We start from the raw sequence: 20,139 nt of genomic DNA on the forward strand, positions 1-20,139 counted from the left end.
GTGAATGTGGCACAGTGGGCATTTCTACTATGGAGGGGGCACAGTGTACAGAGGGCATTACTACTATGAAGAGGGCACAGAGGGCAATATTACTGTATTACTGTGAAGGGGGTATAATTGGCATTACTAGCACAGGGCATTACTACTATTAAGGGGGCACAATGGGGATTTCTACTATGGAGGGGACACAGAGGGCATTATTACTGTGAAGGGGGCACAATAGGCATTATTACTGTGAAGGGGGACAATGGGCATTACTACTATTAAGGGGCATTATTACTGTGAAGGGGGCACAATGGGCATTATTACTGTGAAGGGGCACAATGGGCATTATTACTGTGAAGGGGCACAATGGGCATTATTACTATTAAGGGGGCACAATGGGCATTATTACAATTAAGGGGGTACAATGGGCATTATTACTATTAAGGAGCATTATTACTGTGAAGGGGGCACAATGGGCATTATTACTGTGAAGGAGGCACAATGGGCATTATTACTATTAAGGGGGCACAATGGGCATTATTACTATTAAGGGGCACAATGGGCATTATTACTGTGAAGGGAGACAATGGGCATTACTACTATTAAGGGGCATTATTACTGTGAAGGAGGCACAATGGGGATTATTACTGTGAGGGGGGCACAGAGAGGACATTACAACTGTGAAGGGGCACAGATAGGGCATTACTTCTGTGAAAGGGGCACAGAGAGGGCATAACCACTGTGAGAGGGGCACAATGAGGGCATAACTATGAAGGGGGCACAATGAAGGGATAAGTACTTTAAGGGGGCACAATGTGGGCATAACGACTGTTAGGGAGCACAATGTGGGCATAACTACTGTGAGGGAGCACAGATCTGTATACAACTACTGTGAAGGTTGTACAATGAGGGCAATACTACTGTGAGGGGGTACCATTTTTTTAAGTATTGGGGGGCGGTGCCAGAGAAAAGACCCGCCCCGGGTGCCAAACAATGTAGGCACGCCACTGAGTAGCAGCAAAGTGGATGAGATTTTCACATCTCTTCCACACGATGTAGATACTTGACATGTGGCATGGATTTTAAGTCTGCAGCATGTCAACTGTGATTGCGGATTTCTGCTGTGGGTTTCACCCTTTGCAATACGAAGGGTGAAATCTGTGGCAAATTCGCAGCATTTCCATGCCGTTATTCCACGCCAAAATCTGCTCTATTTTGTGCTGATTTTGCCGCTGCAGATTTTCGGTAGATACACTGTGGAATTTCTACTGTGTGGCTGTACCCCTAAAGTCAGTGGGCTCTGTGCCACATTCAGCACTTCCATGATTTTCGTTGTGCTGCTCCTATGACAGAGATGCCATTGCCTATCGCACCATATATCATACAGGACACAAAAAATATGCCATCAACTAGCAGATGTAAAAAAATTAAGATGTCTAGCGCACACACAAACTGGGTACCGATCTCACATTCAGTAGACTGCAATAAACATGAATCCAGCCAATGTATCAACCATATACTGTAGTATACCAGTACACAGGTAAACATCACCATACCACCACATTGGGAATGGTTTATTTTGCGCCAGAATTTTGTGCCTGCGTCATTTTTATTTTGTGTCAAACTTATGACCAGGATTTTTAATTGTTTCTAAAAGTGTGATTTGATCTTAAAGAGGACCTTTCACCGATTATTACACTATGAACTAACTATACAGACATGTAGAGCGGCGCCCGGGGATCTCACTGCACTTACTATTATCCCCGGGCGCCGCTCCGTTCTCCCGCTATGTCCTCCGCTATCTCCGCTCACTAAGTTATGGTAGGCGGAGTCTGCCCTTGTTCTGCTCTAGCGCTGGCCAATCGCAGCACAGAGCTCACAGCCTGGGAGGTTATTTTCTCCCAGGATGTGAGCTCTGAAATGCGATTGGCCAGCGCTACAGAAGAACAAGGGCAGACTCCGCCTACCATAACTTAGTGAACAGAGATACCGGAGGACATAGCAGGAGAACGGAGCGGCGCCCGGGGATAATAGTAAGTGCAGTGAGATCCCCGGGCGCCGCTCTACATGTCTGTATACTTAGTTCATAGTGTAATAATCGGTGAAAGGTCCTCTTTAAAGCAGTCTGTTGGAAAGACGAAGCATATTGGGGGAGATTTATCAAAACTGGTGTAAAGGAAAACTGGCCTAGTTGCCCATAGCAACCAATCAGGTTCCACCTTTCATTTTCCAAAGGAGCTGTGATAAATGAAAGGTGGAATCTGATTAGTTGCTATGGGCACCTTAGGCTACTTTCACACCTGCGTTCGGGTGTCCGCTTGTGAGTTCCGTTTGAAGGGGCTCACAAGCGGCCCCGAACGCATCCGTACTGCCCTAATGCATTCTGAGTGGACGCGGATCCGCTCAGAATGCATCAGTCTGGCAGCGTTCAGCCTCCGCTCCGCTCAGCAAGCGGACACCCGAACGCTGCTTGCAGCGTTCGGGTGTCCGCCTGGCCGTGCGGAGGCAAGCGGATCCGTCCAGACTTACAATGGAAGTCAATGGGGACGGATCCGTTTGAAGATGACACCATATGGCTCAATCTTCAAACGGATCCGTCCCCCATTGACTTTCAATGTAAAGTCTGGACAGATCCGTTCAGGCTACTTTCACACTTAGAATTTTTTTAAACTATAATGCAGACGGATCCGTTCTGAACTGATCCAAACGTCTGCATTATAGGAGCGGATCCATCTGAGCAGACACCAGACGGACCCGCTCTGAACGGTAGTGTGAAAGTAGCCTAAGCCAGTTCTACTTTACACCAGTTTTGATAAATCTCCCCATTGCGCCTCAAATATTACTACATAAGACACAATGTGTCATGGGGCCTTATGCTTTCAGAATGTTGCATAACTTTTTATACCACTTTGAAGCTCATATGGGTTTTGTCAATAAGATGCTCCAAAATCTCTCTAAGGCTACTTTCACACTAGCGTTCGGAGCGGATCCGTCTGATGTTTCATCAGACGGATCCGCTCCGATAATGCAGACGTTCGCATCCGTTCAGAACGGATCCGTCTGCATTAAAACTTAGAAAATTTTCTAAGTATGAAAGTAGCCTGAGCGGATCCGTTCAGACTTTACATTGTAAGTCAATGGGGAACGGATCCGCTTGAAGATTGAGCCATATGGTGTCATCTTCAAGCGGATCCGTCCCCATTTACTTACATTGTAAGTCTGGACGGATCCGCTCGCCTCCGCACGGCCAGGCGGACACCCGAACGCTGCAAGCAGCGTTCAGGTGTCCGCTCACTGAGCGGAGCGGAGGCTGAGCGCTGGCAGGCGGATGCATTCTCAGTGGATCCGCCTCCACTGAGAATGCATTGGGGCCAGACGGATGCGTTCGGGGCCGCTCGTGAGCCCCTTCAAACGGAGCGCACGAGCGGACACCCGAACGCTAGTGTGAAAGTAGCCTTAGACTACGACAAAACTAGGTAGAAAGTAGAATTAGACAAAAAATGGTGCAAAAGTTGTCTTAAAGAGGACCAGTTATGCCTCCTGACATGTCAGTTATAGTAACTACTTGCATTCACCATGTAATAACAATTCTGGAGCATCCATTCCTATACCTGTATGTTGTGTAATTCCTGCTAGAAGTTATAAATGAATTGCTAGCGGTCTGCAATGAAGGTCCAGATGGGTGTTACCAGTAGGGTGTGTCCCCCCACACACCTGTCACTGGCATTGATTGGATAATATCAGAATGTGCAGGGAAACACCCCAACTGGTAACACCCATCTGGACCTTCATGGCAAACTGCTAGCAATACATTTATCACTAGAGGGAATAATATTGGAAAGACATAGCATAGTCATAAGAATAGATGCTCTTTAAAAAAAAAAAGCTTGTGTCTAGCATGTCATAAATGAAACACAACTGTGGCAAATACACTTTACATATTTGGCGCAGCTACCAGTTCTGGTGCACATCAAGACACTTTCCAGGAGCAGTCACATTGATATATCTCCCCAATGTTCCCACAAAATAACAAGAGGATACATCATGTAAACTGACAACTATACAGACCAAGTCGACCCCCATCCCCGACACACGCATTTCAGAATGAGCTTCTTCTGGGGATATGATGGAGATGAAGAATGGAAATTACACTTCAGTTATTTGGTCAGTTATTTCGATCAGTGATCCTCCGCCAAAACCAGGTGCGGGTCGAAAACACAGAACAGGTGCAGATCTTACCCTTATACATGATCTCTGTGTAGGCTTCACTACAGGTTTTGGCTCACAATCACTGACGACAATAACTGATCAAATAACTGAAGTGTGAACTCAGCCTTAGATCCGCAAAACACGGATGCCACCCGTGTGTGTTCTGCAATTTGCAGAATGGAACAGGAGGCCCATTATAGAAATGCCTATTCTTGTCCACAATTGCGGACCAGAATTGGACATGTCCTATATTTTTTGCGGGGCCGCGGAATGGAACTATGGATGCGGATAGCACACGGTGTACTGTCCGCAGCTTTTGCAGCCCCATTGAAATGAATGGCAAGATTGCGGAACGGATGTGGACCCATTCATACAGTCATGTGAATGAGACCTTAGATGTGAAGAGAGCGTAATGGACACTGATTTGTCCCAGTTTAATGAGGGACCCGATCTGGACTTTGCTCCATGTAATCTGTTGCTGGCTGGGAAGAGGTCAGCTTTAAAAAAAAAAAATGACTGATCTATGGGAAAATCCACAGCGGGCGATAAGTGTTTGAATGAAGTCCCTGTAATACTTTACTAAATGTTTGTACTGGTGACTTTTTTATTTCATTGGATTTAATGATATAAGCCGGGCTCATGTTTTATATTCCTTTATAAGCCTGTGAAGGTCTGAGGGCACATTGGTCACATCTTGTTGAGGTGGCAGAGAACAGTGAGGGGCACTTACCACAAGCAGCCAGATGAAAAGGGCATTCATTAAGCAGTCCTCAGAGCTCATGACTCCACGCGTTGTTGATGGAGCCTCATGCCAGCGCCCGTAGTCATGACAGTAAATGGCTTTCAACCATAATCACCAGTTCTGCATTCTGCGTGGGTTTGCACTAACCACTGAAGGAATTTCTGCTAAATGATGTAACTTTGGTTAAAAGATGAACCAGCCCTGTGCCACGTGACGGGGCACACACTGTAAGAAGAGAGCTGGCGAGGCAGTAATACTGGACCTCACAAGGAATTCTTAAAGGGCTTTTCTGAGTCTCATGTAAATCTGGTTATTCCCATTATTTAACCTTCTTCTGGCATATCGCTATAACATTATGATCATTGGGGATCTGAGCTCCAGGACCTCCACCAGTCTGGAGATCGAAGCTACAGAGCAGAGAACTGGAAACAGCCCCATCCACCAAACTGAGGGTCATGGGGGTCTAAATAGTTGACCCCCCATTGTTCAGGAGATAATTACATAGTCGAGACAAATTTGGGACAGTTGGCTTTCTTATTTACTTTGAGTCTCAGGTCGGTTGTATTTACCATGAAATAACAATGCTGTAGCATCTTTTCTTCTCTGCGCTGTGCTGTTCCTCTGTTGATCCTCCTGGAAATGCATGAAGAAATTGACAATAGGGCTTGTCTCTATACACATTGACACAGATAAGTACAGACAGTATATCTGAATAGTAGAACATCTGCTTCTCTCTGACAATTGAACCCACTTTAAACACCTACATATGAGGTCAGGATGGATTAGATGGATATCGTTTCTCATCAATTTTATTTTTGCTTTGTGGTATTTGCAGGTCTGTATGCTGCTATGCCTAGAGACATCCTGCTGGTTGTTGGTAATGAGATCATTGAAGCCCCTATGGCATGGAGATCCCGCTTCTTTGAATATAGGGCCTACCGCCCTCTAATTAAAGATTATTTCCGTCGGGGGGCAAAATGGACCACTGCACCTAAGCCAACAATGGCGGATGAGCTCTATGACCAGGTAACATTTATATCTTTCCTTCTTTTAGCCTTTTTATGTTTTTTCTAAAACTCTTAGCCACGGAAAATGGCTAATGTGCTGCGTTTTCCAGCTTTTTCTCTCCCATTGGTATTTTCTTTCCTATATCATTGGTGGCAGGACTGCCAACTGGGCTAAAGGAGAGGAGATGCTGGCAGTCCCCAGTCACTAGAAGGTGCTCAAGAGGCTGAGGCTCCTTGGGGGGCCCTGACTCCTCTCAATAATGGCAGGTGTGTTACGTGTGTGCTGAACCATCATATCTTGTGTGTGTCCTATGTGTCTCCTGTGTCTGTCTGCATCCGTAATCCATGTCCCCAACATTTCACCTACCATTGTTTTATATTAACCAATGGAAGAAAAGGAACTTGGGTTAGAAGTAGAAAACATGTAACTATAGCAAGGAGCAAGTAATCTATCTATCTATACATCCGTATACAGCATCTATCTATCTATACATCCATATACAGCATCTATCTATCTATCTATCTATCTATCTATCTATCTATCTATACATCCATATACAGCATCTATCTATCTATCTATCTATACATCCATATACAGCATCTATCTATCTATCTATCTATACATCCGTATACAGCATCTATCTATCTATCTATACATCCGTATACAGCATCTATCTATCTATCTATACATCCGTATACAGCATCTATCTATCTATCTATACATCCGTATACAGCATCTATCTATCTATATATCTATCTATCTATCTATCTATCTATCTATCTATCTATCTATCTATACATCCGTATACAGCATCTATCTATCTATACATCCGTATACAGCATCTATCTATCTATATATCTATCTATCTATACATCCGTATACAGCATCTATCTATCTATCTATCTATCTATCTATCTATACATCCGTATACAGCATCTATCTATCTATCTCATATCTACCTTGAGAGCGATCTTTTTGTCTATCTATATTAGTCCATCCGTCTATCATCAATATCTATCTGTTTATCTTCTATCTATCTATCTATCTATCTCATATCTATCTCATATCTATCTATCTATCTATCTATCTAATATCTATCTATTTCATATCTATCTATCTATCTATATATCTTATATCTATCTAATATCTATCTAATCGATCTATCTATCTAATATCTATCTCATATCTATCTAATATCTATCTCATATCGATCTATCTATCTCATATCTATCTATCTATCTATCTATCTATCTATCCATCTATATCGATGACATCACTAACATGATTTATCTTGAGGTGACTCGGCTTTAATAAAATTTACACAAATGTCTGCAGAATATTTATTGTATCATAGCAATTCAATTTCTTATTATTCTGCCTTATTAACAGAAACATAAATATAATATTTTGCATCAAACTTATAACTATTTAATACATTGCAATGTCCATTGCTGAGTTCATGAGGCTCTATATATATATATATTCATCTGATGCCATCGCTGCTTATATAAATGAAGACAAATAACAGTCTAGTAAAGATGCATCAAGTGGTTCCCACACCAGCACTGCCACATGTTTCAGAAAGAAGAGTAAGCAGGCATCTTCTGTCCACTAGAGGGGGCTGCTGTGCAATAAGCTGCAGTTCCCACACATTATGACATCAGCATGACCTAATGCAGTTTCCTGGATTTTATCTTGCTCCAAACATAAAGTCACTTTCAGAGGTCAAAGAAGAGTCCGACACTGTTCAGACACACAATATATGAGAATAATCTGGGCACCCATACAGCCTGGAGACCATCCCTCTCCTTCTTTATGTACAGGATTTACCACTACTGTACATTGTTATTGTATCATATTAATCTGTAAAAAATAATCACATATAGTACAAAATAAACCAGTAATTGACATCTGTGCGCAACACATAGGCAAATAGAGCAGGGCTGAATTTGCTATTAAACTCTTGAGGCATGATGATAATGCAATAGGCTTAGCTATGGGTTTACTGCATAACATTTTCTAATGTGCTACATGACAATCTCAGCTCTGCTGCATCTATCGTGATATAGCAATGCTTACATAGCAGGGATTAAATAGGACAGCGAGCGATTGCTGAATTTGTTTCAGGAGCAGCAGACATGACTATACCGCCATGCTATGCCTTATGGTAATACGAGTGACCTCTGCCCACCTGAGCAATAACTATAAGAGCAAGCAATACACATTCCAGCATCGCAGGGCGGCACATGTGGTTCACAGGGTTAGGAACGTAACTTACTATTTCACTGTCTTTATTTTAGAAATACCCTATTCGTACTGTAGAGGACAGACACAAGCTCGCTGCTCAAGGGAAATTTGTTACTACAGAGTTTGAGCCCTGTTTTGATGCTGCTGACTTCATGAGAGCTGGAAGAGATATATTTGCACAGAGAAGCCAGGTAAGGTCCATAGCAGCCACATGGTCTGCCTCTAGGGAGCCCTCTGGCGCTGTAATAAAAGTGGAGGTTACTACAGTTCTGGGGGGCTTGAACGTACAGAGGGTCCTATCTGCTCATAGTTCTTGTGATATCCTCTGATGGCACTTTAAATACCGTAATGTAGGTTCCACGAAATTATTAATGACATAAAATGATATACTTAAGAAAAAAAGCTAGAGACTAGAACGCCTCAGAGTCGTATACACAAATTTTTAGGCGAGTTGGAACACTTTTCATTTGGGTAGAAGTTATTCAGACCTAAATCAAATTGGTCAACCGATTCGGCAGAATGAAGCCCAAATTTAGTTTTTGTAGTCATTGATACAAAAACTGATGGATAACTAATGGATAATTGACTGTCACCCAGGAACCGATTTGCTTCTTTTGATGTTAGCTGCAATTTCATCTTGTTGTTTGTTTTAATAGGTGACAAACTATCTTGGAATTGAATGGATGAGCAGACATCTGGCACCCGAGTACAAAGTGCATGTCATCTCGTTTAAGGACCCCAATCCTATGCATATTGATGCAACCTTCAATATCATTGGACCAGGACTTGTGCTCTCTAACCCAGATCGCCCCTGCCATCAAGTAATCTATCTATCCATCTATCTCATATCTATCTATCTATCTATCTATCTAATATCTATCTCATATCTATCTCCTATCAAATCAAATCAAATCAGCTTTATTGGCAGGACTAAATACATTTTAGCATTGCCAAAGCAAGTGGGAAATAATTGGGTAGGGTTGGGGGATGGGGACATATACAGGGTGGGGGTATACGAGTCCATGGTATATCAGGCTCCTCTCAGTCTATGGCAGGCAGTAATATATTGTGCTGCTATGGCCGCTGTGTTTTCCTCTTCCCCCAGCAGTATGGAGAGTCTCTCTTCCTCCTCCATGGAGGTGAAGTCTGGGCAGAGATCAGACAGTCTCCTGAAGTGAGTCTCCCTCACTGCTGAGTATTTGGGGCACCGCAGCAGGAAATGAGCCTCATCCTCCACAGTCTCCTGGTTGCACTGCTGGCACAGTCTGCTCTCCCTGGGCATGTACCTCTGTCGGTGACGCCCGGATTCAATGAGCAGGCTGTGGGCGCTCAGTCTGTACCGGCTCAGGATCTGTCGGTCTTTTGGATTGGGGAGTTTCTCCAGATATGGGGCCAGTTTGTACTCCCTCTGCAGGCTCTGGTATACTGTCAGCTTCTGGGATGTTCTTATGTCGTTCCTCCAGGCGCTAATATACTCCTCTTTGTACTTGTGTATCGTCCTCTGGATTTCGCCCTTTGTCAGGCTATGTTGGTTGGTGGCTTGGGCAGGCTGGGTTTGGGTGACTTGTTGCAGGGTGCTTTGTTTTTCTGGGGCTTCTTGGTGTAGCAAGGATTTGTGATGATACGAGCTGGGACTGCTGCTATGAAGATGGGCTCTGAATGATAGCACCCTCTTCTGTACAGCAAAGTAGAGTGGGAATTTGCCCAGTTCTGCTCGACAGGGCGCTGTTTGAGGTGCCCCTGTGGATCTGGAGAAAGTGTTTGCATAGTTCTAGGTGGAATAGTTCTGTTGTCCCAGAGTCCCACTTTGCCCAGTCTGGGTATATGCCTGGACCCCAGACTTCACTGCCATACAGGAGGATTGGGGCGATGATGGTGTCAAGGATTGTAAGCCAGACGGTCACTGGTGCTTTAAGGTGATACAGACGCCTTCTGATGGCATAGAAGGATTTGCTCGCCTTGTCTTTCAGTGTTTCCATGGCTTTCTTAAAACTCCCTGATTGGCTGATTTCTAGGCCCAGGTAGGTGTAGCTGTCGGTTTCTGAAAGTGGACAGTTGTTTAGCAGGAAGGGAGGACGCCCGGCTGCTTTTCGGTTTCTTTTCTGGAACACCATGATGTTGGTTTTCTTTGGATTGATGGGCAGTGCCCACGTGTTACTGAACTTCTCCAGGATTTTCAGGTTATCTTGGAGACCTTTCTCAGTTGGCGATAGTATCTATCCATCTATCTATCTATCTCATATCTATCTATCTCATATCTATCCAGGGCCGGCACAACCAGTAAGGCGACTTAGGCAGTCGCCTAGGGCGCCATTTAGCAGGGGGCGCCCGTTGCGGTGTAAAAAATAAATAAATAATAAGTTGGTTATATAAGTTCGGCCGGCGGCGCCCCTCATGCTGCGCCTTCTGAGCGGCTGAGCGCTTGCCGCTCTAAAGAATCTCCGGCCGCTGGCTCAGTGCTGCGCAGCCTGCCTGCGCCTGCTGTCATGCTGTGTCTGCTCTGTGCTGTTGTTAATGTAGCGTGGCCGAGCACTGTTCGGTCTGCAGTACAGGATGTTTTGTTTCCTGTACCCGGCTGGACTGACAGGAAGTGCTCACTTAGTGTGCACTTCCTTTCAGTCCGGCCGGGTACAGGAAACAAATGCTCATGTACCGCGGAGCGAACAGAGCTCGGCCACGCTACACTAGAGGTGACGGGGGGGGGGGGGGGGCTGGAATGAGAGTGAGAAGGGAGGGGGGGCTGGAAGGAGAGTGAGAAGGGAGGGGGGGCTGGAATGAGAGTGACAAGGGAGGGGGGGCTGGAATGAGAGTGACAAGGGAGGGGGGGTAAAATGAGAGTGACAAGGGGGGGGTAAAATGAGAGTGACAAGGGGGGGGTAAAATGAGAGTGACAAGGGGGGGGGCTGGAATGAGAGTGACAAGGGAGGGGGGGTAAAATGAGAGTGACAAGGGGGGGCTGGAATAAGAGTGACCAGGGAGGGGGGGCTGGAATGAGAGTGACAAGGGAGGGGGGGCTGGAATGAGAGTGACAAGGGAGGGGGGGCTGGAATGAGAGTGACAAGGGAGGGGGGGCTGGAATGAGAGTGACAAGGGAGGGGGGGCTGGAATGAGAGTGACAAGGGAGGGGGGGCTGGAATGAGAGTGACAAGGGAGGGGGGGCTGGAATGAGAGTGACAAGGGAGGGGGGGCTGGAATGAGAGTGACAAGGGAGGGGGGGCTGGAATGAGAGTGACAAGGGAGGGGGGCTGGAATGAGAGTGACAAGGGAGGGGGGGCTGGAATGAGAGTGACAAGGGAGGGGGGCTGGAATGAGAGTGACAAGGGAGGGGGAGGTAGAATGAGAGTGACAAGGGAGGGGGGCTGAAATGAGAGTGACAAGGGAGGGGGGCTGGAATGAGAGTGACAAGGGAGGGGGAGGTAGAATGAGAGTGACAAGGGAGGGGGGGCTGGAATGAGAGTGACAAGGGAGCGGGGAGGTAGAATGAGAGTGACAAGGGAGGGGGGGCTGGAATGAGAGTGACAAGGGAGCGGGGAGGTAGAATGAGAGTGACAAGGGAGGGGGGGCTGGAATGAGCGTGACAAGGGAGGGGGGGTAGAATGAGAGTGACAAGGGAGGGGGGGGGATGAGAGTGACAAGGGAGGGGGGGGAGAAGAGAGTGACAAGGGAGGGGGGGGCTGGAATGAGAGTGACAAGGGAGGGGGGGCTGGAATGACAGTGACAAGGGAGGGGGAGGTAGAATGACAGTAACAAGGGAGGGGGGGCTGGAATGAGAGTGACAAGGGAGGGGGGGCTGGAATGAGAGTGACAAGGGAGGGGGTAGAATGAGAGTGACAAGGGAGGGGGAGGTAGAATGAGAGTGACAAAGGAGGGCGGGAGAGAGTGACAAGGGAGGGAGGGGGGGGAAGAGAGTGACAAGAGAGGGAGGGGGGTGGAGAGTGACAAGGGAGTCCCCAGAGCCAGACTAAGAGCCAGACTGAAGCCAGAGACCAGATCATCTTATTGTCCTGGTGGTAAATAGATAATGCAATATGTTTATTATGTAATTGTTTAGTTATTAATACTACATTGGAAACTAATTTACCTCACATTTAGGGTCTATTCACACATCCATGTGTGTTTTGCGGATCCACAAAACACGGACAGTGGCAATGTGCGTTCCGAATTTTGCGGGCACTAAGAGAATATGCCTATTCTTGTCCGCTATTGCATAGAAATGTATGGGTCCGCAATTCCGTTCCGCAAAAAGAGACAGCTACAAGAAGCTGGATTAACCCTAAGGGAAACATAGCAGTTCTTTTAATTTAAAAGCTGAGAAAGGTGTGAAACATATGTGATGTCAGTATATGGGCAGATCATCTAATGGGGGGGGGGGGGGGGGGGCGGCAATTTTTATCTTGCCTAGGGCGGCAAAATTCCTTGCACCAGCCCTGTATCTATCTCATATCTATCTATCTATCTATCTATCTATCTCATATCTATCTATCTTATATCTATTTCATATCTATCTATCTCATATCTATCTATTTATCTATCTCATATCTATCTATCTATCTTATATCTATCTATCTGTCTATCTGTTTGTCTGTATGTCTTTCTATCTACAGTATCTATCTATCTGTCTGTCTATCATTTATATGTCTGTCTATCTATACAGTCTATCTATCTATCTATATATCTATCTATCTAAACTGAAGAAATTCCACGGCACATCATTCGTTTGGAGCAGGATCGTCTCCTCAGCCACTGGCACTCCACCTATATGCAATAAACTGCAGTGCTGCCCAACTCTCATTTTTTCTCTATCTATCTGTCTGTCTATCATTTATATGTCTGTTTATAATCTATACAGTATATCTATCTATCTATCTAATATCTATCTATATATATATATCTATCTATCTATATCATATCTATCTATCTCATATCTATCTATCTATCTGTTTGTCTGTATGTCTATCTATCTACAGTATGTGTCTCTCTGTCTATCATTTATATATCTATACAGTATATCTATTTATCTATCTATCTAATGTATACTAGTAATAGCATTAACCTTTTTTTTATATTGTTTAATAGATTGATCTGTTCAAGAAGGCTGGCTGGACTATTGTCACTCCCCCCACTCCCCTCATCCCAGATGGTAAGTGTGATCGAAGCTTCTGTTAATTACTTTTATTATCACTAATGTACAGTGGGGGAAATAATTATTTGACCCCTCACTGATTTTGTAAGTTTGTCCAATGACAAAGAAATGAAAAGTCTCAGAACAGTATCATTTCAATGGTAGGTTTATTTTAACAGTGGCAGATAGCACATCAAAAGGAAAATCGAAAAAATAACTTTAAATAAAAGATAGCAACTGATTTGCATTTCATTGAGTGAAATAAGTATTTGAACCCTCTAACAAAAAAAGACTTAATACTTGGTGGAAAAACCCTTGTTTGCAAGCACAGAGGTCAAACGTTTCTTGTAATTGATGACCAAGTTTGCGCACATTTTAGGAGGAATGTTGGTCCACTCCTCTTTGCAGATCATCTCTAAATCCCTAAGGTTTCGAGGCTGTCTCTGTGCAACTCTGAGCTTGAGCTCCCTCCATAGGTTTTCGATTGGATTAAGGTCCGGAGACTGACTAGGCCACTCCATGACCTTAATGTGCTTCTTCTTGAGCCACTCCTTTGTTGCCTTTGCTGTATGTTTTGGGTCATTGTCGTGCTGGAACACCCATCCACGACCCATTTTCAGTTTCCTGGCAGAGGGAAGGAGGTTGTCGCTCAGGATTTCACGATACATGGCTCCGTCCATTTTCCCGTTTATGCGAATAAGTTGTCCTGTGCACTTAGCAGAAAAACACCCCCAAAGCAAAATGTTTCCACCCCCATGCTTGACGGTGGGGACGGTGTTTTGGGGGTCATAGGCAGCATTTTTCTTCCTCCAAACACAGCGAGTTGAGTTAATGCCAAAGAGCTCAATTTTGGTCTCATCAGACCACAGCACCTTCTCCCAGTCACTCTCTGAATCATTCAGGTGTTCATTGGCAAACTTCAGACGGGCCTGCACATGTGCCTTCCTGAGCAGGGGGACCTTGCGAGCCCTGCAGGATTTTAATCCATTGCGGTGTAATGTGTTTCCAATGGTTTTCTTGGTGACTGTGGTCCCTGCTAATTTGAGGTCATTAACTAACTCCTCCCGTGTAGTTCTAGGATGCTTTTTCACCTTTCTCAGAACCATTGACACCCCACGAGGTGAGATCTTGCGTGGAGCCCCAGAGCGAGGTCGATTGATGGTCATTTTGTGCTCCTTCCATTTTCGAACAATCGCACCAACAGTTGTCACCTTCTCTCCCAGCTTCTTGCTAATGGTTTTGTAGCCCATTCCAGCCTTGTGCAGGTCTACAATTTTGTCTCTGACATCCTTGGACAGCTCTTTGGTCTTTCCCATGTTGGAGAGTTTGGAGTCTGCTTGATTGATTGATTCTGTGGACAGGTGTCTTTTATACAGGTGACTAGTTAAGACAGGTGTCCTTAATGAGGGTGACTAATTGAGTAGAAGTGTCTAACCACTCTGTGGGAGCCAGAACTCTTAATGGTTGGTAGGGATTCAAATACTTATTTCACTCAATGAAATGCAAATCAGTTGCTATCTTTTATTTAAAGTTATTTTTTCGATTTTCCTTTTGATGTGCTATCTGCCACTGTTACAATAAACCTACCATTGAAATGATACTGTTCTGAGACTTTTCATTTCTTTGTCATTGGACAAACTTACAAAATCAGTGAGGGGTCAAATAATTATTTCCCCCACTGTATGTTTTTCCTCTCAATCACATTCATTAAAGTTACAGAAGTTACAGCATGTATGAAAACACTGCCGGACAATAGGTTTGACTAGACAGTTGAGTGTTTCGGGTTTCCACAGTGGAAAACACTGAGGATATAACTTAAAGATTTTTCATCACATTATACACCGTTTGTTTCCATGGTTACGACCACCCTGCAATCCATCAGCGATGGCCATGCTTGCACACTATAGGAGAAAGCGGGCTATACACACTCCCATGGTCCCAGCCACCAGAGAGGCCGGCACATTTTTCTATAGTGCACAAGAACGGCAACGAGCAATGTATAATGTGATGTAAAAATGACTCCAGCCAGCAAAGGAAGAAATATGGACAATCACAATACATTAGTAAGTGCCTTGTATTACCTTTCTCTACACAATAAATGCCACTTGATGAAGTGACACAGCCCCTTTAAGAACAGTGACCCAATATTTTGTCACTGTCATACCTATCATTTCCTAAGATTCGGTAAGTGTATACAGATTGTAGCTGGGATTGGAGCCATTTATTTTTAGTCTCAGAAAATAAAATCCGCTCTGTCTGGCAATGCTAAATGTCTTTTATTGACTTGTGTAGAATGTGTTCTTCATATCTTATTTTACCACATGCTATTTCTTCTTCAGATCATCCTCTATGGATGTCATCAAAATGGCTCTCCATGAATGTATTAATGCTGGATGAGAAACGTGTTATGGTGGATGCCAACGAGACTTCCATTCACAAGATGTTTGAGAAGTTAGGTGAGTATTTAATAAGAGGACACACCGTGAATGTGCATACCACATCTAGGACATATGTACACAAGCTTACCGTACTTTATATCAAGTTATGGCTACTGTATGGGTCAGACATTCCTAGATTTGGGTCTGTGTTTCCCAAATAGCCCATCTGTGGTTATTCTTATAAAAAAAAAAAGTATGAATTTAAAAGGATTTTCCAAGTGTTTAATATTGATGACACATCTTCAGGATCAGTCATCAGTATCTGATCAGTGGGGGTCTGACTCTTCTGTTTAAAGAGGCCTCAGTGCCCTGGTGGGCGCTGAGGCCTCCTCGCAGCTTACCAAGCACAGTGCCGTTCACTGTATACTGGTTGTGCTTAGTATTGCACTTGGGATTGAGCTGCGCCTAGGCCATGTGACCAATGAACATGATGTCATTGACCTAGGAAGAGGCTGTGGAGCCCACCAGAGCGCTGTGGTCTCTTTCTACAACCTCCCTGTCAGTGCGGCTCTAAACACAGAACGGGTGCAGATCTTTCCCTTATACCTTAGGGGTCACATTTATTAAGACCGGTACATAACTTCGGCGCTTCTAAATGTAAGCCAGCTTCCTAGCTGTCTTACATTTAGACCATTTTCTATGCCTAAAAATGGCGTAGAAAATGATCAATGAGACAGGCCTGCCAGCCCACCCCCTTACCCGCCAATGCCACCCCCACAATTTTAGACCTAGGCGTATTTCAGTATAATAAATGACCCCCTATGTCTGTGGAGGCTCACAATCACTGATGGAAATCACTGACCAAAACACTGACGTGTGAATAAGGCCTAATGCACACGGCCGTGCCGTTTTTTCCGCAAACCGTGGATCCACAAAAAACGGAAGCCGCCCGTGTTGCCTTCCGCAATTTGCGGAACGGATCAGGCGCCGGCAATATAAATGCCTATTCTTGTCTGCAAAGCGCGGACAAGAATAGGACAAGTTATATTTTTTTAACGGGGCCACGGATGCGGACAGCACACAGAGTGCTGTCCGCATCTTTTGCGGCCCCATTGAAGTGAATGGGTCCGCATCCGAGCCGCCAAAATGGCGGCTTGGATGCGGAGCCAAACAATGGTCGTGTGCATGAGGCCTAAGGCTTTACAGGCATGATCAGACAATAATCTGCACGATGATGATGAAGAATCTCCCCGTCCCTAACCTGCAGGTGTTGTCTTATGAAAGATTCCAATAATGAAATTGTGATTCCTAATATAATCTCCAAATTAGAAGCAAACGAGAATGTCTTTACAAGAATGAGAGAGTTACCAGTGTATGACGGCACAGTTAAATTACTAAACAATGATACTCGGTTTCTGTTCGATTAGAGTAGAAGTGCTGTTAGATTCTTTGATACTCATTCACATTTTGTCTTCCATTCCAGGCATTTCCACCGTTAAAGTGAGTATTCGCCATGCGAATTCATTAGGAGGTGGTTTCCACTGCTGGACCTGCGATGTTCGTCGCCGTGGAACCCTGCAGTCCTATTTCAGCTAATACAATAGCTGGAAACTTGCAGTAAATCAGCTTTTTAGCAATTCAATATGTAAGCAAAGCTAGTATTACCATGTAGTCTCTCAGTGTGACCTCCTTGAAATTGTAAACTCTTCCGACATGGAAGAGTATACCAAAAATGTGATTCTTTTTGCCCTCCAAATTATGCTTTTTTTTTTAAGCTCAAAATTACTTTGTGAAGAAACATTTTTTCAAATGTTACATTTGCATTTATAAGCATCAGTTATTAAATCTAGTAGTTTGGGACTGCAGGGTGACAAGGAGAACGGGTGCACTAATTTTACCTGTCTACCTCTGTCTTATCATAAAGGCAGCTTTGAATGTACCATGTAATTTCCTTCCCTTTTATCCAGTATTCTCTACTGGCTACACATACAGTAGGCAAGTTATTTTCAAAGGGTCATAGACAGTGATCCTAATGCATTCTCTAATTGTATTTTTCAAATCACTTAAAATATTTTTTTACTATTTTTCATAAACGTACATTTTTTTTCTACTTTTCAATATTAATTGCCACTTAAAGGGGACACAACCCTTTACTGAAAGCACGGAAGGTGCAGCAGCGCTTCTTAGAGCGTTCAGCACTTCACTTGCATTGGCGTGCAGACTATTGATCCTATATATTTTCTGTGGATCCCTATTCCGCATGCTGGAAAAGCAGGGCTGAGCCGATACAAGCCAAAAGTGCAGAATGCTTCGAGACGCGCTGCTGCACCCTGTGCTTTCAGGAAAGGTTTAGGTCTCCTTTAACAGTTCAAGTAATAAAATGGGATGCTGGCACTATAGCGGTTTTTTATTCCATCATCAGCAACAGTGACGCCTAGAGGTTAAAAAAACTGCTGCACCCTAAATACTAATAGAAAGAAGGAACGTAGCAGTTTCCTATAAAGCGCGGTCATTTCACTTCACGGCTTTCTGCATGTATATAAATCTATACATATGTTTTATGGTTCTAATACTATATAAAAAAAACTGTTTTATACATTTTCCATGCATGTGCATAATATTACATGATGCGTGGCGTATATGTGGATTGTTACATGCTGTTTAGTGTACCATTGTTTTATCATACTCCATATGTGTTGACATTGTTTCATCCTTTGTGCCTATTAAGTTATCCCAGCCAAGGAATGTTTCCACAATCAATGGCAGCAACAATAAATGATTTGCTTTAAATAAATGAATTGTAATGCAATTTTTATTATGTGTGACTTGTTGTGGGTGCTGTCGTACATTGTCATCCCTCATTTTATCTGGGTGTTATGACTAATGACATTTTAAAGGTGTTCTCCGGGATTTACAAGTCGATGACACCCAGGACCCCCACCATTTAGCTGGTTGAGGAGGCTGCCAAGCACAGCACTGTACAATGGATCGTGACCATGCTTGGTATTGCAGAGCAGCCCAATTCACTTGAAAAGGAATGGTTTGCGCCTCGGCCAGTGATGGTCGAGCGCCCAAACTGCAACCCAAAGCCCAGTCATTTATCGCAAAGTGCCAACACGGCAATTTACCCTGAATACTACAGTCCAGTATAGCATGTCTTCCATGTACTTTATCATTTAGCTATAATAGCCTGCCTGCATTCAGTGCGCTGCCTGTGCTGTTCATACTGCACCCTGCGCAGGAGAAGTCTAAGGCATATTGGTACACCAGGGTTTGCAAGGGAAATTATCTTGAAAGGGAAATTATCTGATAATTCAGCGGCCAAGCTAGGCAGTAGGATAATGTTTAGTGCTTCAGACTTTTGATGCTAGGGAGGCTCTTTCCCATCCCCGCCTGCCATTGGCTGCTCTCCCCGACACCGGATGTTTTAATCCGTGTACAGGGATAAGCAGCAGCGGCGGTGCGGGTACCAGGAGCAGCGCCGGGAGCAGGGTAAGTATATTACCTGTGAGGGGCCTAGCACATGGGGGGGCTGTTTGAGAAATTGGATAACCCCTTTTTAGAGAGACAGTTAGTACATCAAACATATTGCTTTATGAGGGTGTTTCATTGCCTATAAAATGAATAACTAAATAATAAATAATAAAAAGGAGAAAGGGGGGGGTAGGATTAGAAAAAGGAGTGGAAGAAGAGGTGAGCTAAAGAAAGAAAGAGCGCAACAAGAGGAAGAGTCGATCAACCCAGTCTAAATCCTCCAGATAGGGTGAGACCACAGTATCCTAATGGAGGAAAATGGAACAGCTAGACAACTATAAAGAGAACACTTTAGGTCACACAGAGTCCATATATACAGGGGTGTATCTATCACGAGGCAAACAAGGCATTTGCCTAGGGCGGCACTTGCCAATGGGGCGGCAAAATGCCTTGTTTGCTTAGTGATAGTTACACAATATGCTAAATATTTTTTTTGCCCCTTGTCCGATCCGATCCGATCCTTCACTATGCGAGCAGCATTGCCGGCGCCGCATAGTGAAGGAGTTGAAAGACTTACTTCCTCCTCCTCCTGACTTCCTCCTGACCTCCCCTGCCTTTTGCGTCCGCGCGTTGCCGTCATGACATCACACGGAGGTGGAGTCACGGGCCAGCAACGCTAGGGTGAGCCTTATCTCCTACAAGTGCAGAACGGATCCTGCACACGGTCACCGTGAACACTGAGGCCAGGCCCCGGCCACCAATGCACTGATCCCTGAGCCTGCTGTCTTCAAAAACTGTAAGTACTTAAATTACAGTAATTCACAAAAAATCTATTACTATTATTGTTTTATGGGGTAAGGGGGTTGGGACTCATTGGGTGGTTAGAGGGGGGAGAATTAGGGAGGAGTTAACACTGTACTATAGCTGCACATTGTTTTTTAACAAGGAAGGGGTGGGTCAAGATACACCACTGC

The 20,139-nt window shown here is 44.4% G+C and overlaps 1 protein-coding gene across 1 annotated transcript in view; it reads left to right on the forward strand.

The window, feature by feature from the left end:
• The window catches only part of LOC120985854 (glycine amidinotransferase, mitochondrial), a 29,040-nt gene extending 11,294 nt beyond the window's left edge, over positions 1–17,746 (forward strand). The window contains exons 4-9 of the mRNA XM_040414046.1: positions 5,772–5,962; positions 8,245–8,382; positions 8,848–9,012; positions 13,268–13,331; positions 15,653–15,769; positions 17,175–17,746. Of these exons, the coding sequence (XP_040269980.1) occupies positions 5,772–5,962; positions 8,245–8,382; positions 8,848–9,012; positions 13,268–13,331; positions 15,653–15,769; positions 17,175–17,287 (788 nt within the window). The 3' untranslated portion in view covers positions 17,288–17,746. The remainder of the gene's footprint in view (positions 1–5,771; positions 5,963–8,244; positions 8,383–8,847; positions 9,013–13,267; positions 13,332–15,652; positions 15,770–17,174) is intronic.
• The last annotated feature ends 2,393 nt before the right edge of the window (positions 17,747–20,139 follow it).

The sequence above is a fragment of the Bufo bufo genome, chromosome 1 (assembly GCF_905171765.1).
Source record: "Bufo bufo chromosome 1, aBufBuf1.1, whole genome shotgun sequence".
In the NCBI taxonomy this organism is placed as follows: Eukaryota; Metazoa; Chordata; class Amphibia; order Anura; family Bufonidae; genus Bufo; species Bufo bufo.